Here is an 18,557-nt window from a genome sequence, read left to right as displayed (position 1 = left end):
TCTAAATAGAGTTAATATTAAATTCTTTCAAATTAAATATAAAAACCTTATAACAGTGAAATCTTCTGACCTCTTCATTCTCTAGTCCTCATTTTTTCCCAGTAGCTCTGCAGTCTTCCTTTTCATCTCCACGTTTCCCATAATTGGCTTCTTTTTTTGGAGTGGCTTCATAGTTCTCTGAATTTCTTCAAGAGAAAGCATGAGAAGTACTTGTTTGTGAACTTTTTTCTATTTCTGTAGTATTTTTTCCCCCAAATGGATTCTTTATGAGCTTTTTGCAGTAAACTTAACTCGTGTTACATTGCCCCTCTATGTTAGTTTGCTCTTTAGCTACATAAAATGTGGGTTGGTGTGTTTGGCACCTCTGTTGTTTTCTCCTCAGAGATTCTTTTTTGAAGGCTGCATAAGGTTTTTCTCGTCCTAGTAGGGATGAGGGTGAGGTAAGGCTTTGGCATACCTGTTGGTATGGGCAGTTATGATTGTGAATTTTAGCTTTGGTTTTTGTAATTTTGTGATTGCATTTCGTTTTCCCATGGAGAGCAAGCATGTTTGCTCCCAGTTTTGGTTGAGCAGAAGTTTGATTGCTGACAATAATTGACCAGGGTCTTTTAGCCCCTTTTCTTGCATTCCTGTTGCCAGCAGCTATTTCCACTTCCCTCCTTGCCAGAGCAGGGTTAGAACAGATTTAGTTTAAGGGCTTTAACTAGGGAGCTCTTGGGTCTTCATGGGCATCTTTGTTCCAGTCTCTTTCCATGGTTGTCGTCTCATTTCTGCTCTTTTACTCTACCTTCTGATAAATCTCTTAAACCCATATGTGAATCCTGACCCCTACCCCTTTTGCCTCAGCACGCACACACACACACACACACACACACACACACACACACACACACACACACACACACACACACACACCTGTTTCTGGCAGTGTGAGGTAGAGACTGTGTGGATTCCTAAAGGCTTTTTTCTTCCCCTTGAAAAACCAAAGTTTTCAAGATTTATGGTATATAGTCAGGCCACCCTCAGTTTAAATGCTCCGGAATAGTCTTCCGGTTCACCATCTTGGATTGTAATTCTGCTTCTTGCCACTGACTTTCCCAGCATGGTTCTAGTTGGTTTGTTGCTGTTTTTAACCTTTAAACCATTTCATAAAATGATTAAATATGTAAACACACCTTTTAAGTAAGTATGGTAACTAATGTCTTCTTGAAGTAAAATAATTACTCTAGGTTAGTGAAAAACCGTTCCTCCCAGGGCTGGATTTCATGCTGCCAGGCTCAGTAGTGGTGTCTGGCACTGGGCTGGTTCTGTAGGAGAGTGGCTAGTGGGTGCTCAGAACCTACTGACACTGGTTTACCTGTTTTTTCAAATAGTCTTTTGTAATTTTCCTTGGCAGTTTTCAAGTCATTTTTTATTTTTATTTCTTTATAACAATCTACAGTGACATGCTGTTTTTTTTTGAGATCAAAATTTACTTGTTGATTTCAGAGCATTGGAAAATATCATACATTGCAGGCTATTCCTAATATCCTTTTCTCTAGCTGGTCTCACATGCTGTGTTTTGTCAGACTCTCAGAAAAATGGGTAGAGTTCCCAGCTGGCACACGTGCTCCTTTTGCTGCTCTTTAGGAGCGTAACTGTTCCGTTTGCCCCCATTCCTTATATTCTGTTGAATTCCTTTCTCATTTCTACCCCCAATCTCAGTATTTGAGAAATAGAAAGTATCTCTTCACTGCTTTGGAATGTAGAGTGAATTGTCCCTTAAGTTTAAAACAACCTATTTTATGTTATGAAAACAAGAGAGGGAGGTTGGCTGCCTAGGCAGACATCTCAGGTAATTAGGCCCAGGGCCTGTTTCAGATCCTTCAGTTAGTAACACTGTCAGTTCACCAAGTGTGATCAGGCTCTGGGCATTGATTGACTCCAGCTAAACTCACATGAGATTGGTAAATTCAGACTCCTGCACTTTCACTGAGAAGTGAAATGATAAATAGGATCAAAATGCAAATCTCAGACACAGAGAAATTTCTTATTATAAAATCCTAATTGGAAAAGCCAATGAAGATCAGAACGCTCATTGTTGAGTAGAAACGGGTCAGATAATAGCATTTGGGTCATCCTGTGGGATGTCTTAAGGAATGTTAAGGAATACTGTCATAAAGTTCAGATAGACTTACATAGCACTGAATGTTTTTTAGACTGAGACTGATACATTCAAGGCATTCAGAAAGGCCGTTTGCTTCACCAGATTGTTCTCTGGATAGAATGGACAATTCTCTACTGTGTATTAGTCTGAAAACTTCAGTCACTGCAATTCTGTGTTGAAAACGTTAACATACAAGAGTCAGTAATATTTAACAAAACAGTATTTTGGATAGACTCTTTCTTGCACATATAATTAGTCTCACCATTGGTATTTTTACTTAATTTGAACAGCTTTAATATTGTGTTTTAGGATTATTAACTTCTTCTGTCCTTTGACTATGATATGTATTAAATGTTCAAAGCTCATGTCTATGTTTGAAAAATAGCTCTACTTCCCATCAGATGGGAGGCAGCATAATGTAATGAAAGTAACTCGGACTTTTAATCAGACAGGTCTGTATTCAAACCTTGATCTGCTACAATTCAGCCTTCCAACCCTGGGCAAATTACTTAAACCATTCAACTTCCTTAAACTCAGTTTTCTGTTGGTAAAATGAAGCTAATTCCAGCTCAACAGGAAGAACTAGTGAAAGACTAAATCTGTAGAGACAGGAGGAATACCCAAAGAAAGGTATCCTAGAAGCCAGCTAAAGTAAGTATTCCTTGGAGAGGATGGTTGTCAGTGTCAGGTGCTGATCCTAGGACAAGTAAAAAGGAGTATCAGAAGCAATCAGTGGATATAGCAGTGTGAGGTAGCCCTTGACTAGCAGTTTTTGGTGGAATGTTAAATGTGCTTACTGATTGGAATAGATTTAAGCTTGGGAGGAGAGGAATAGGTGAAGGAGAGCATAGATAGCTCTTGAGGATTTTTTTGCTGTAACGAGAATGAGGAAAAAGAGGGGGAAATAAGGTGAGGACTTTTTTCTTTTTTTTTTAATAGGGGAAATAATACCGTATATGTATGCTGAGGCTAAAGATGCAGTAGGGAGGAAAAAGAGAATTGCTGGAGTAATATTTTTAAATAGCCAGGATGATGGGGTGGGGTTAAGTGCATAGGTGAGTTAATTTCTCAGAGGGCAGGCAGGATGTCTTTAGTACAGAGAGCATAGTTTGTAGAAAGGCCAGCTCCGATGGTTGCCTCTTGTACTGAGAAAATAGAAGTAACGCTGTCAGTTGAGGGGAGAATAGAGGAGGAGCTGTTAGAGGTTTGAGGAGAGACGCCTTCTAGGAGAAGGGGTAGACTAGGAATTTACAGTATTGTTCTGGGGCAGCATTAAGAGCCCATTGGTTACAGGTTTTTCTCCAGGCCTGTTTAGCTGTGTAGGTATACAGACTAAGTGGAGAGTTGGATTAAACATTTATTGTAGGTTTATTCAAATAAATAAGATCAAATGAGAGCAGGCAAGAGAGTGATATTCCACTTCACCTAAATATTTCAGTTTGTACCTATAATTTCTCTGATTCTCAAAAATGTTTTTTTATACTTGATTTTTTTCAAATTGGAAACAAGGTCTACACATTGCATTTGATTGCTATATCTGTTTCCTTTCACTCCTTTTTTTCATTCATTGATTTGTTGGAGAAACTGGGTCATTTGTCACATAGTGCTTTCCATATTCAGCATCTGACTGACTGTATCTGGTGGTGTTACTTACTTTTTTAGCAAGGCATCCTTTATTTGTTCATATGAGTTTGTTAGTTGATGCATGAACACTTGTATATAAGATGCTTTATTAAAAGAAAATTAACCTGCATTATTATTTTGATCGCTTATAAAGTAAAATCATAAAGACTTATTTTTTATAGTCCAGCCAGTGATATCTCTTTTTGTTGCCTCTGTGATGGTATCTGCATTTCTTTGGCATTGTCCTACCTAACTGGTTTATTTCACTTTACTTTTTGTTATATTTTGTCTCTCCTACCAGAGTTCTAGTCAAGATTTGGCACACTGTATGACCTGGGGGCCAAATTCCACCTACTGCCTGTTCCTCTTGTGGTGTTATTTTAAGCATGTTCCTTTTACGGTTTATAAACTGGTACTAGATTTAGGGGCTTGATTTGATTCAGGTTCAATCTTTTTTCTTTTCTTTTGGTGGGGACTTAACAACATAGTGAGTGTTTTGGACTTCATGTCTCACAGGTGGTACCTACTGTCTGATGTGACCAAGTGATGAAATTGATCCTTGGATTTAGGTGTTATATATAGTATAGTCTGATCTAGCCATTAAAAATATTTCTATTGATTATATTCACCCAATGGTTTTATTAACCACTAATGATCATTGCCTAAATCTATTACTTCATTTGGAGTTGCACAATTATGTTTTAGTAAGTCATAATTCCTTCTGCATTTATTAGCTGGGATTCTATTAAGAATTGCATTTTCTCATCTAGTTTCTGCCAGAAAAGCAAGATAAATGTTTAATTTTCAGGTGACTAGGTTTTTATTTTTATTTATTTATTTAGTTTTTGGAATCAGGAATCAAACCCTGGTCTCCTGCATGCCAGGCGAGAATTCGGTCACTGAGCCACCATGGCACCACTCTATTTTTTTATTACAGTTATGAATTATGTCCTTTGTAATGACGCATCGTGGTCTTATAGTGAGTGGTCTTAAGGAGCGTCTTATGATGTTCACCAGCCAGGAGGAGTTTTTCAAGTTCACTCCTCTGTCCTTCACAGTCACAGCACCTTTGTTAGCTTCGCAGGCTTATTTTGTACCTTTTCTTTCCCAGACCTAAAAACAGCTCTTTTTCCAAGGAACCCTAGTTCCTTTTAGTGGGAAATGGCATTAAGAGACCATAGCATTGGTGTCTACTTCTAAGAAGTTGTTGATATTTTTGGTTATTTGATTCCTGAGAATACTGATTGTATTTTTTTTCTTAATTCAACAGGCATGCCCAAAGAAAAATACGAGCCCCCTGACCCTCGGAGGATGTACACAATTATGTCCTCTGAGGAAGCAGCAAATGGAAAGAAATCACATTGGGCAGAACTTGAAATAAGTGGTAAGGCATGGAAGCATGAGTTTATGGTATGGAAATTAAGATACAGTAGAAAATTAAGTTTTTTAAAATTCCAGTACACAAAAAAAGGCAATGATTGTGTTTCACATATGCTAACGTCTTAGAAGCAGGAGGTTTGGTGGAAAGAGTGTAGTTTGAGTCAGAGTTCAAAACTCACTCATTGCTTATTCTGTCAACATGTGCCCTCTTATAAAATAGGGATAATAATATCAAGAATTCAATTAAAAGTGTGAAATGCCTAGTGCCCAAAGGTTTTTCCTGATACTTGATTCTTTGATAAAGTAGGGTTGAGCTTTTGTACTATCAGATTTCCATTGGGATAGGAAAGGCCTGTTCTAGAGAAGGTTTTGGGATAGATTTGTTTCCCCTTTTCAGTCTGGGTCTCTGAGAACAACCGACAGTCAAAAGGGTTTGAATCAGATCTCACCATTCCCTTTTAGCTCTGGTGCAGTCTGGACATATTCAAAGAAATATATGAGCCCCAGGTCCAGAGAGGATGTCCTTTCCTCTGGGCCTCTGGTCAGCCAGCCTCTTCTTTAATACTTCAGAGATGGTGCAGGGACATTATTATTTCTTGAAACCTATTGCTAAAGGTTTCTCCTAATGTAGGCTTAATAGGCATCCTTGCATTTTCCTTCCAGTTTGTCTTGGTTTTTGTCTTTGATAAAATGCAGAACAAATTAAGTTTTCTCTTATACTTCACTACCCCGATTAAAATTTTTTTTTTAATTCAGCAGGCATCCTGAACATATACTATGTGTAAAACATCTTGTCAGGCACTGTAGTAGACATACAGAAAATTTATAGTTGACTAAAACCACAGTCCCTATCCTTACAGAGCTTATGATATATTAGGGAGTGAGAAGAGGAGAGAGTGTGTAGTATAAATAATAGGCCAGATATAACTGCCAAGTTTACGTAGAAGTGCTATTCAGAACAGAGGTAATGACACTCTGCCTGTTCACAGCTTCTCTTCAGCCGCAGCAGGGTAGGTATCTACATGGGTCTCTCCTCTTCCCTTTTGCCAGTGTCTGGAGTGCTGGCCTTAACTAACCAGAGTTCATTTGAGTGAAGCAAAGTGAAATTTCTGTCCTTCTCCTCTTCTGCCTGTTTGGCTTTCTGTGTCAGAGGAGTCCAAAGAGAAATAAACTCTCTCATTTATTAGTTGCCCTCAAAGCATAGGCATTCCTCACTCTCACTGATCCTTTTAATTTCTAAAAGGATTGGTGTTCGTCTGTTTTTATTCTGTTCTTGTATAAACCTGTATTAGCATTTTTTTGAACTACAAGTCCTTTGCTTGTAGGGACATCCCCCCATTCTCATGTCACCAGGACAAGGTAGGAAGCACGCAGTCACTGGGATTCTCTCAGAGGCTAGCGGGATTCTTTTCCCCTATCCCCTTCCTCTCCTTTGTGTTAGAAACTTACTTCTTGGTACTTCTGAGTCACTGTGCTGCTGATTCTGAACTTTGAGGAGAAATTCTGGATACAAGGTAGAAAGAAAGGGGAAGAGTCCTCAAAAGTAACATTCTTTTTTTTCTTTTTTTTTTTAAGTATTCTATTATTTTTATTTTTTATTTTTTGTGTGGGCAAGGCACTGGGAATCGAACCCAGGTTTCTGGCATGGTAGGTGATTACTTTGCCTGCTGAGCCACCGTGGCCCACCCTCTACTTATTTTTAAGAAAATATTTTTATTGACAAATCACACACAATGTAGTCCATACATGGTGTGCAATCAGTGGCTCACAGTATCATCTCATAGTTGTTTGTAAAGTAACATTCTTAACAATTACTCATATTTTCACCTACTACCCTTGGAGGACAAACCTGTTGGTTGAGTAGGATGACAGAACTGGATCTGTAATTTAACCACCAACAAGAATGTCACTTTACTTTCTTAATCAGCCTTTGTTACATAAGCTTCTATGTCTGGATTCTCTGGGCTGAATTCATTTGATGCTAAGACATTTATTTCATGTATGTGTCCATGTACACGAATACTATGATAAAAACTAATGAATATGTGCTGATGCTTTCAGTTCAGTTCAGATTCAAGCCGTCCTTGAAAATGAACACAGTAGCGTTTTAGTTAGCTTTTCTCTAATTCTGCCTCTCCTTTACGACTGAGTCCTGGTGCTCATGGAGTTGGGTTGATAGTGTCAGAGTATCCCGTGACTGCTCATTCCCTCCCATGTGATGCGTGTGGCAGTCAGGACAGCTGCTTTAACGATACCACTGCCAGTGTGATGGCCGAAAGCAGGAGGACGTTCTTGCACGCTCCCCGCCTTCCTTGTGTTGAAGATAGTGGTACCCCTCGCTCTGTCAACAGGTAGCCATCATGGGCCATCAGCTTCCTGTGGGACCCACGTTTAGACTTAACTTTGCAAGTAGCTCTGTACTAAATGTCCACCACCTGTCTTATGTCTGATCATTCTGGTGGAAAGCTTGTTCTCTAGAACAAGAAGGGCCCATTGAAATAATATTCCTGCAGTTTCTTACATGTTGTAAAAGCAGCTTGTGCCCTTTATATTTGAAAGTTCTTGGTTCACGCTCTTTCCTTAAGAATCTTAAATATAGGCTCCATTTTAATTTATGTATGCATGTATGAATTTATTTATTTCAGTCTGGCATAAAGCTTTGCTGTAAGTCTGATGACAGTCTGATTTTCTTTCTCTTACTGGTCATTTGTTCTTTTTTACCTTGGTACCCTAAGGATTTTTTTTCCTTCAAATCTATAGTTTTATTAGAATGTAGTTGGTGTTGCTTCTCTATATTGATGTTCTCAGGTGCATGGTGTGTCCTTTGAATTCATAATCTGAAGTTTTTCTTTTTTTTTTTTTAACATGGGCAGGCATCAGGAATCGAACCCAGGTCCTCTGGCATGGCAGGCAAGCATTCTTGCCTGCTGAGCCACCGTGGCCCGCCCAGTTTTTCTTTTTTTAATTTCAAGAAAGTTTTCTTGAATTTTAATTTTTAATATTTGTTCTGATCCCTTGTTTTGGTTTTCTTCATCTGAGAGTTCTGTTCTCTTTTCAGTACATATTTGATATTTTCTTGAATCTGTTTTGAATCTCTGTGTATTTTTGAGTTAAAAAATTTCCTCCTACTTTTAAAAAGCATTTATTTTGTGGTTATTTGTGATTAATTCCTTATAGTTTAGTTTTCCTTTCCTAAATTTTTATCTGATTTATGTTCCTTTATTGTGTCTTTCATTTCATAATATTTTTCAGCTCATTTTAAAAAATAGGTAATGGTTTGGGTTGTTTTATAGGAATATTTATGTTATGCTTTCATTGTAAGAGTTACTGTCGTCTTTATGCCCTTATTTCTTTAAATAATGTCTTTTTACATAATAGCTTTTGTGGAATTGTACCTCAGTACTTTTTCATTGCTCATTTTTATTTGCATTTAGTTTTTGTGAAGTTTTAGGAAGCAGTATGATTCAGGATAGTTTTTCTAACTTCCGAGCCCCCTCTTCTGTGGTTTACAACTGTTGGAACTTCTGAGACTTTCTGGTTCTGGTTCTCGTCTCTTCTCTCATTTTTTTTATCTGGACCTTCTCTTTTCTTCATCTCTTTTATTCCTATCTTACTCAATTATAAGTCCATTTCTGGTGTTTTTCTCCATGTCTTGGTCTCATGAGACCTTGGCCCATGAGCTTAGAGTCCTTGGGTCCTGGACTGCCCCACCCTTTCAGGTTTACCATGGACATTTTATTTCTGGCTAATCTCACTCTGCAAAATGTCCTCAAGATTCTCCCATGTTGTACATGCTTCATGACTTTATTCTGTGTTTCAGCTGCATAATACTCCACAGTAGGTACAGGCCATAGCTTGCTTAGCCATACCATGGTCATTTTCTACTCATCTGGTTACTGAATTGGGCAGAACCCCTCCCAGTTTGATGCGATGTTCTTGGATTGGTACTTTCCAGTGAACACCCTCATGTTAGTGTTCCTCTTCTTGGTTCCATTGGGCACACTTAAGTTTAGTGTAATTATTGATATGCCCTTGGGTTTAAAACTTTAAACTCTTAAGTAACACAAGACTCTTATAATAGTATACTTGTAGTTCTCCTATCCTGGTCTTTGTTCTATTACTGTCATATGTTTTACTTCTACATACGCTATAAGTCTCACAATACATTGTTGTTTCCCTTTAAACAGTCCATAGGAAAAATGTCTTTTTTATTTACCAACAAAAGATTTACGATTCCTTTGAGTATAGGCAGATTACCGTCTGTTATTGTTTTCTTTTTGACTGAAGAACCCCTTTAATGTTTCTTGTGATGCACATCTGTTGGTGATAATTTTCCAGAGTTTCATCTGATGAAAAAGTGTTTGGCTTTCATTTTTTAAAGACTCTTGCTGGGTATAGAATTTTAGGTTAACAGTTTTTATCTGTCGATACTTTAAAGAGATTGTCCACTGTTCTTGTGTTGCTTCTGAGGGGAAGTCTGCTGTCACTCTTAATCTTTGTTTCTTTTACGTGATGTGTCATTTCTCTCTGGCTGCTTCTAGGACTTTTTTTTAATCACTAATTTTAATCATTGTCATTATGATTTGCTTTGCTGTTTTTTCACATTTCATATGCTTTGGTTTTATTGAACTAAGATCTGTGAGTTTATCAATTGCATCCAATTTGGAAAAGTTTAGGTCAGTATTCAAATTTATTTTTCCTCCCCAGCCTTCTCACAAACTGAGGTTTGTTCTTCTCTATTGAACTTGTTCCAGAGCTCACTGATGCTCTGTTTAATTTATCCCTGTCTTTATTTTCTGTTTCATTTTGGGATCATTTCTCTTGCTGTGTTTTCAGTTTCACCAGTCTTTTCATTACAGAATCTAACCCCATCCCATATTAAGATGTGAAGTTTTCAACGTGAATCTTGTATATCTTCCGTGCCTTATTTTAATGTGTTCAGTTTTTCTCCCTTAACAATTTTTCCAAGTTGGTGAATTTTTTATTTGATGTAATACATTGCTATTTTTAGATTTTTTTGAGTGCTGGATATTTTTGTATTCTTCTACATATTATTGAGTTTGTTCTGGGATGTAGTTAAATTATTTAGAAACAGATTTGGCTTGCTTTTAAGTAAAAGCTTTCCAAGTACCCCTTCTGATGCCCTGTGAATTGTAAGGGTTTCTCCTCTGGCTGGTAGGAACATATACTGTTCCCTGGTCCTGGGTGATAAGCCAGGATTGTTCCCTCTACTCCAACCCCTGCCTCAGGTTGTTTCCTCACATGCATTTGCTCAGGTTGTTTCCTCACATGCATTTGCTGATGGCCGCTTAGCTGAAGCTTTGGGTGGAGCCCCTTCAGGTCTCCAGAGCTTTCTGCCTGTGTAGCTGTCCTCGTTGGTGCTCCTTTGCCCTATGAACCGTATTCATCTTGCCAGCCTGAATTCCCTCTTTCCTCTCCTTGCCTTATGGAGACTGTCAGGCTCAGCCTGGGCTCCCTCTCCTCGCACTGCTGTCTGGAAATTGTTCAGTCAGTAAGTTGGAATAGTTGTAAGCGTTCACCTTGTTTGTTTCCCATCTGTCAGTGATTACTGTCTTGTGCAGCCTTATTGTCCGATGTCTGAATATCCTTTGTTACATATTTTGTCTGATTTCTTAGCAGTGTTAGGTGGGAGGGTAAATCCCATCTCTGTTACTGTATCTTGACTCAAAGTGTAAATGCATCATAATTATTTTAAGAAACTGACTTATACGTAAATATCGCAGTGTCCTGGGGGTTCCTGCTGATCTTTCTTTCTTCCTACTGGCATTTAGCCTTTTGGTTTGGTCTGATATATGTGGTAATTTTTAGTGAATGCTGGAAATTATATATGAAATGATAGAAATAATTTGATGGTCTAGATGGTATTCTCTTCCTTAGGAGTGAATTTACTATTGTGTTTTCCAGTTACTTGCGATAGGGGCAGATGATGTTAATCCAATCAGAAATTCACCTGACACTCGGACTTGATGATCACTGGTTGTGAGGGCTGGCCGTTTCTGGATCATCTTTATTCCATTAGCCACTTATAGATCCTAACTGAAGTTTTAATGGGGTCCTCCTCCTTGGTGAGTCTTCCTCCTCCTAACTCCCAGCTGCTCTTCCCTGCTTTGTAAGACTGTTCAAAGCTCTGCTCAACTTCTCATCCTCACAGGCTCAGCTTTCTCCTCCTCTTCTTACCTCTTAGCTGCTGCTTGTGGTTCCACAGCACATAACACATGCTTCAAGAGAAATTGATGTGCAGCGTGCTGCTTACCTCTTTGTGCACCTCCCCCTCCCCTACCAGCGTAACTGTTTGGGCGCCCCAGGGGGATGGTTGGTCAGCCACAAACAGTCCTGTCGTTACCAGACGCTGAAATACAGATGTGCACAAAGTTTTTAATTCTACCTTAAAGAATCTGAAGCTATCTAAAGAACGCCTTTGTTCCTTTTGTTTTTGTTCAGTGTTTCGGGCTAGACTCTCTTTGCCTGCTTTTCAGATACGTCTGCAACCCAGAACAACTGTCCTTGTTCACAGACCCTTGAGGTGGCAGTGTAAGACAAGGAGGACTGGACTGACCAGGGCCACAGCTCAGGGAGTTCGCAGGACAGGAGGATTGCGTCTGAGCTCCGTGACCGCTGTTCTAGGGTTTTGATTTTGGGTGCCTTTGTATAAGCCACACATTACCTTTGGTCATTTTGTGAAATTATTTCCTTTTTTGGGGGGGCGGGGCATGGTTTGGGAAGCAAACCTGGGTCTCCTGCATGAAAGGTGGGCATTCTAACCACTGAACTACCCGTGCACCCTTTGTGCTATTATTTTGAAGGCTTGAATTTAGTGAGAAAATTAGATGATTCAGATTTGCTATTTTTTTTTTACAGAGGGTAGTAGACCATATTCTTCAAACCCTGTGTGTGTCTTCTTGTGTTTTGTGTTTTCATTTTTTAATTATTTTCATGAGAATTTTATGTAGCTCTTTAGGATAATGATAGTAAGTGTAGCTGCAGAGTCAAGTAGCTTTTATTATGTTACCAGCCTGTGTAGCTGCTCATCCTCTGGAGAACCCTGGTGTTCGATGTGTGGAAATTCTAGGATAGGTGAACGAGTGAGGAACGAAGTCTGAGTTGAGGGAGCAGCTGCTAAATGATATTTCTGAAATCATTGCCTATTCGTTGGGAACCACCCAAATGTCACTAATTCTTCCATTTATTCTGAAACTTCTAATGTGTTAAGTGATAGGAAAATAAAAAGTTAAGGAATCTCAGAGGCTATAGGAGGAAACTAAAACAGGAAAATAATTATAAAACCATGTGATAAATACAGGACAAACACTTGAACTATTATCTTTGCTTTGAGAAGTCCTAACCAGCCTGGTGGGAAGGGGTCAGCATGCGCATCCTAGAATAGCTGTTGTTGAGTTGGTGAAATAGTTCCCCTATTAGCAGGGGAAAGTGCAAAGGTTTTTCAGGAGGAGGGGAAACATGAGAATATAAAATTATACAGTGAAGTCTCCCTCTCATTCCCCCATTGCACTCCCGATGTATACATATGCGTGTACATGCACACATGTAATTACTATTTTTAATGCATCCTTCTGGGAGTTTTACTATGCATATAAACAAATACAAATAGTGAATCATATCCCAAAGCTTTTATTTTTAATACAAAAGGTAATATGCTATATCTAAATTGAAATACAGGGAGCCCAGAATAAAAGTGAGAGCCTTTAATCCTGTTTAACTTAATGTAATGCCTGGATACATCCTAGAATATATTAAGCAGATAATCAAAGTATTGCCAATGTCCCTTAAGGGATGGGAGGAAAAATGTGTGACTATTAAACTTTATCATCAGGGAATCCCCTGATACTGTATCAAACATTAGGGACACCCAGATCAATAGGCTAAGCCCTTGATCTTGAGTCTTGCTCTTGTGAAGCTTATATGGGTAGCGGAGAAGCTTAGCCTACCTATAGGTATGCCTTTTATTTTGGAGAACCTCTTTTGTTGCTCAGATGTGGCCTCACTCTCTCTAGGCCCAATTCTGTAAATGAAATCATTTCCCACCCTCCCCACCCCCATATGGGACATGACATCCAGGGATGAAAGTTTCCCTGGCGGCATGGGAGATGACTCCTAGGAATGAGTCTGGCCCTGGCACCATGGGATTAACAATTCCATCCTGACCAAAAGGGGAAAAAGAAGTGTAACTAATAAAGTATCAGTGGCTGAGAGAGTTCAAATAGAGTCAAGAGGCTACTCTGGAGGTCACCCTTAGGCAAGCTTCAATTAGACATTGCTACCTCACATAACTTGCCAAACCCCAACCAAAACCATTCCAGCCAATCATAAAGAATACCTAGGGTAATATATAAGATCCTACAAAGTTTTCATGTACTAGGGTAACTCTCCAAAACCTACAACCTCCAGATGGGACCCTGGGCCAGATACGTCCTAAAACCTAGAGGGCCCAGCCTCTCCAGAGCATCAGCTAGTTCCATCTCCCTACCTCATGTTATTGATAGCCCCTTCCAGTATGAGTAAGTTAGAATCACCATAGCCCAGATACCCATAAGGAGTGGGGTAGAAAGATCAAAGGTGATGGTGGAGTACAGAAAAGGTAGGGTTTAACAAAGGAATATGATTGCTGAATCATTAAATTGATACTTCTTTTAGTCCCCAGCATCTTAGAGCAGCTAGAAGTAAAAACCTAAAGTTGTGAAATTATAACCCATACCAAACTCTGAAATCTACTGTACAACTAATTGTTGTGCTGTGCTTTGAAATTTACTGCTTTTTTGTATATGTCATTTTTAACAAAAAAGTCAATTGCAATGATAAAAAAGTATTTATTCCTTCTAGCATCCTATATTCTGGAGCAGCCAGAAGGAAAAATCTGAGATGATGGTATGGTAGCCCATGACAAACTCTGGGATCTGTCCTGTAACTACTTGTTGAAGAGTGCTTTGAAACTATTGCTTTTTTCTTTCTTTGCTTTGTATATATGTTATACTATACAATAAAAAAATTAAAAAAAAAGGAAACAAAGTATATAGAGAACTACCTTATGCTTTTAAAGCACCATAATATTTCTGTTACGTGTTTTATAATTTATTTTCTATTTTTATTTTAATATTTTTTACTGTGAAGTATAACATAAAAAAATCAATAAATTTTAAAGTACATTGTAACAAGTAGTTGTAGAACAGATTTCACTTTTGATATGGGTTACAGTTATACAATTTAAAATTTTGCCTTATAGCTGCTCCAAGACACTAAAAGAAGTATCAGTGTTCAGCAATTGTACTCATTTGTTAAATCCTGTCTTCTCTGTTATAACTCCTCCTCCTCCTCTGATCCTTCTCCTCCTTCTCCCTTGATCCTTCTCCCATTCCAATTTTTTCATGTTGGAAAGGGGTGTCGATCATATAGAATGGGGGATGGAAATAATTGATGTTCTGGAGAGGCTGTCTCCTTTGTTTCAGGACTTATCTGGAACTGTCTGGAGGTTGTAGGTTTCTGGAAAGTAATCTTAGTGCATGGAACCTTGGTAGAATCTCAGACAGAGCCCTGGGTGTTCCTTAGGGTTGGCAGGAATGGTTTTGGTTGGGGGTTGGCAAACCATGGTAAATAACAGTATCTAGGTGAAGCTAGTGTTAAGAACAGCCTCCAGAGTAGCCTGTCTACTCTGTTTAAGCTCTCATTTTGTTACATTTCTTTTCCTCCTTTTGATTAGGAAGGCATTGTTGATTTCATGGTGCCTTGTAATTTATTTAAGTGTTGGTGGTCAGTCAGTGACAGTGCTGCTTTGAATAATTTGTAGGTAATTTTGCATATGTTGCTGATCTGTCTGTATATCAACTTGTAATTTTGATGTAATACTTGGTAGTTCCCTTTTTTTCTTTTTTTGGCAGTTCCGTTTTTTAAAAAATGAAATGTAGACTTAATTTATCTACTTCTTTACATCTTTATTGTGATCATGGTACTTTATAAATTTGCTTGATTTATAATATGTCCTTCTATTTGTTCATGTGTTTTGTATTCTTCATTCTAATCTATTTCTTACTTGATTGATCAGTATTTTACCTTTTGACTCTTAATGTAAGTGAGTCTTTTATTCCTTAATTATTATACTTTATTATTTATAAATGAAAACTGTTGTTTTCTCTGTTAATTTTGTTCTGTTACACCATAAGTTTTTAATATGTAACAATTTTATTGAGATTTGGAATTTACGCATTTATCACCCACATACAGTGAATTCATCTAAAGTGTATAATTCACTGCTGTTTTATTATAGAGTTGGGCATCCATCACCATAGTCTATTTTAGAACATTTTTTATCACACCCCCCCCATATAAGCCGCATTTCTGTTAGCAGTTGTTTTCCACTGCCTCCAATCTCCCAGCCTTAAACAACTGTTAAATTTACTTTTTTGTTCTTCCTATCCTGGACCCTTCATTGAAATGGAATCATACAACATGTCTTTTTGTGTCTGAATTTTTTCACTTGTGTAGTGTTTTCAAGTTTATCCATATCATACCCTGCTCTAGTTTGCTAGCTGCCAGAATGTAATATACCAGAAACTCAATGGCTTTCAAAAAGAGAAATTTAATAAGTTGCAAGTTAACAGTTTTTAGGCTGTGGAAATGTCCCAATTAAAGCAAGTCTGTAGAAATGTCCAATCTAAGGCATCCAGGGAAAGATACCTTGACTCAAGAAGGCCATTGAAGTTCAGGGGTTCACTCTCAGCTGGCAGGGGCATGGCAAACATGGCATCATCTGCTAGCTTCCTTCTTCATCTCTTAAAGTCACTGGCTGGTGGACTCTCTGCTTCTAGGTTCTGTGGCGTTCTCTTTTGTGGCTTTCTTGTCCTCTCTGAATCTTCTGCTTTCTCCAAGATGTTTCCTTTTTTTATAGGATTCCAGTAAACTAATGAAGATCCACCTAGAATGGGTGGAGGCACGTCTCCACCTAATCCAGCTTAACAACCACTCTTGATTGAGTCACATCTCCAGGGGGATAATCTAATTAAAGTTTCCAACATACAATACTGAATAGGGATTAGAAGAAACGGCAGCCTTTTCAAAAATGGAATTAGGTTTAAAACATGGCTTTTCTAGAATACATACATCCTTTCAAATTGGCACATAGCCTGTATCAGTGCTTCAGTCCTTTTTATGGCTTAATAATATTCTGCTATCTAGATATCACATTCAGTGTATCCATTCCTCAGTTGATGGACATTTGAGTTGTTTCTACATCTTGGCTGTTGTGACTAATGCTGTTATGAACATTTGTGTACAAGTTTTTGTTTGGATATACGTTTTCTTTTCTCTCGGATATATACTTAGAAGTGGAATTGCTGGGTCATATGTTAACTCCACATTTTAACCTTTTGAGGAACTGCCAAACTGTTTTCTACAACAGCCGCACCATTTTGTGTTCCTATCAGCAGTGTATATGGATTCTAATTTCTCCCTGTTTATTCCAACCTTTGTGGTTATCTCCCTCCCCCCACCCCTGCCAAACCTTAGAAAAGAAAATTTTATGGTTAAAGAGTCCAAGCTCTAGAAATGAGGCAGGGTTTGTCAGTGATGACAGATCTGGGTCTGGGACCCAGCTTGCTTGTCTCAAAGTTGCTTTTGTCACCATGTTGAACTTCTTCCAGAATGTATACTTTGGGGCATGTGAGAGTTTTGAACCAGAAATTTTTGCTCTCTCCCATCCTGTAATGGAGCAGGAAAAAAGGTTAAGTTCTTGCACAGAGGAGCCTGCTTTATAGTCTGCCATCTCTCAGGGATTAAAGAAATCCCTTACTCACACCCCATTCTCCAGCATGGCTCAGAGAGGCTGTCGGACCAGAAGATTAGCTGGGAAATCGCAGAGCCAGCTCCTTGAGGCCTGTGTGGTTCCAAGCTCATAAGAATTGCCTCTTGGGTCACTTTTTGCTGCAGATCTGGTTCTGTGGCATATGACCTCTCAATGCAATGCTGTTTCTTTCTCCTTAGGATCTTGTTACTTCTTCGTCTCCTTATGTGGTCTCCATCGGGACAGTGGCTGTCTTCCTATTGCATGTATTCTAGGTGTGTGAACACACTGTGCCCCCCTCATTTAAAAGCCAGATAAATGGCGAGCAGAATACTGTCTCAGTCTGCTTGAGACAACATGGCTGTAGAAATACTGTTTCGTCAATGAAATGCAAATGTACATTACCCATGTGCTGGTTTGAAATTATGTACCCCAGAAAAGCTGCCTTCTAATCCTGATTCAGTATTTTTATAGGGTGCAACCTCGTGATTAGATTGTTTCCATGGAGACGTGGCATACCCAATTGTGGGTGTAACCTTTTGCTTAGATGGAGATTTGATTCCAGCCAGCCATTCAAGGTGGGTCTTGTTTAGTTTAATGGAATCCTTTAAAAGGGGAGACATTTTGGGAAAGCATGGAGGAAACTCAAATGCTGTTTTAGTTTGCAAGCTGCGGGAATGCAATACCAGAACTGGAATGGCTTTTATAAAGAGAATTTAATAAGTTACAGTTTTGCAGCCTTTAAAAATGTCAAAGGTAAGGTATCCAGGGAAAGTTGTCTTAATTCAAGGAAGGCCAATGGGTCAGGAACACCTCTGTCATCTGGGTAGTCATGTGCTGGCATCTGCTGGTCCCTTGCTCCTGAGCTCTGTTGCTTTCAGTCTCTGTTCCTGTGGGGGTTCCTTACTTTGCTTCTCCAGGGCTGGCTTTCATCTCTTGGCTTCCCTTGGCTCTTTCCAGGTTCTGTCTTGCATAACATCTCATGGTGACGTCTGCTGGGCTCCAAGCATCTCCAAACACCTGTGTTTTTGTTCTCTGAAGTTTCTTTTTTTCCAAGCGTCTACATCCGCTCTCTCTGTTGGCTCTGAAGCTTCTGTTATTTCTCACTCTCTCCAAAATGTTTCTTCTTTTAAAGGATTCCAGTAAACTAATCAAGACCCACCAGGAATGCTTCCTTTCTTCTACCAAGAATACCTTCCTTCCAGTTTTCAAAGACATGTTCCTCATTTCTGTCTAAAGCCCTATCAGAAGTGTCCTTGGAGTCCACTTCTAATCAGGGTCACATCCACAGTTGGGCGTACCACGTCTTTATGGAGATAACCTAACCAAAAGTTTCCAACCTATGGTATTGGGTCAGGAATAAAAGAAATGGCTGCTCCTGCAAGATTGGTCAGGATTAAAACATGGCTTTTCTGGGTACTTAAAATTTTCAAACCAGCACAGATGTAGTCGTTTGAAGTTGCTTGGAGAGTGCTGACAGGACAGATGCCGAGATACAGATGTTTGGAGATGCAGAAGGCCGGGGAGACGCCAGTAGCTGAGAGAGCCAATAGCAGCTAGACAGGAACCAGAGCCCAGCAGACTTCACCGTGTGCTTTG

At 39.0% G+C, this 18,557-nt stretch overlaps 1 protein-coding gene across 9 annotated transcripts in view; it reads left to right on the top strand.

The window, feature by feature from the left end:
* Positions 1 to 18,557, top strand: part of CNOT6 (CCR4-NOT transcription complex subunit 6) — an 84,846-nt gene that overhangs the window by 21,339 nt on the left and 44,950 nt on the right. For 5 of the 9 annotated variants that reach the window (XR_013166601.1, XR_013166602.1, XR_013166603.1 and 2 more), the window contains exon 2: positions 5,040 to 5,153. Coding sequence is in view for 2 of the 9 variants with exons in the window: in XM_077138190.1 (XP_076994305.1) it covers positions 5,042 to 5,153 (112 nt within the window). In the remaining 7 variants the exon portion in view is untranslated. Of the gene's footprint in view, positions 1 to 5,039; positions 5,154 to 17,432; positions 17,537 to 18,557 lie in introns of those variants that run through there. The other 4 variants (XM_077138194.1, XM_077138193.1, XM_077138191.1 and 1 more) reach the window with 2 other exon arrangements.

This window comes from Tamandua tetradactyla, chromosome 20 (assembly GCF_023851605.1).
Source record: "Tamandua tetradactyla isolate mTamTet1 chromosome 20, mTamTet1.pri, whole genome shotgun sequence".
NCBI classification, from domain to species: domain Eukaryota; kingdom Metazoa; phylum Chordata; class Mammalia; order Pilosa; family Myrmecophagidae; genus Tamandua; species Tamandua tetradactyla.
Note: the sequence above shows the minus strand (reverse complement) of the source record. Positions and strands in the feature narration are given on the sequence as shown.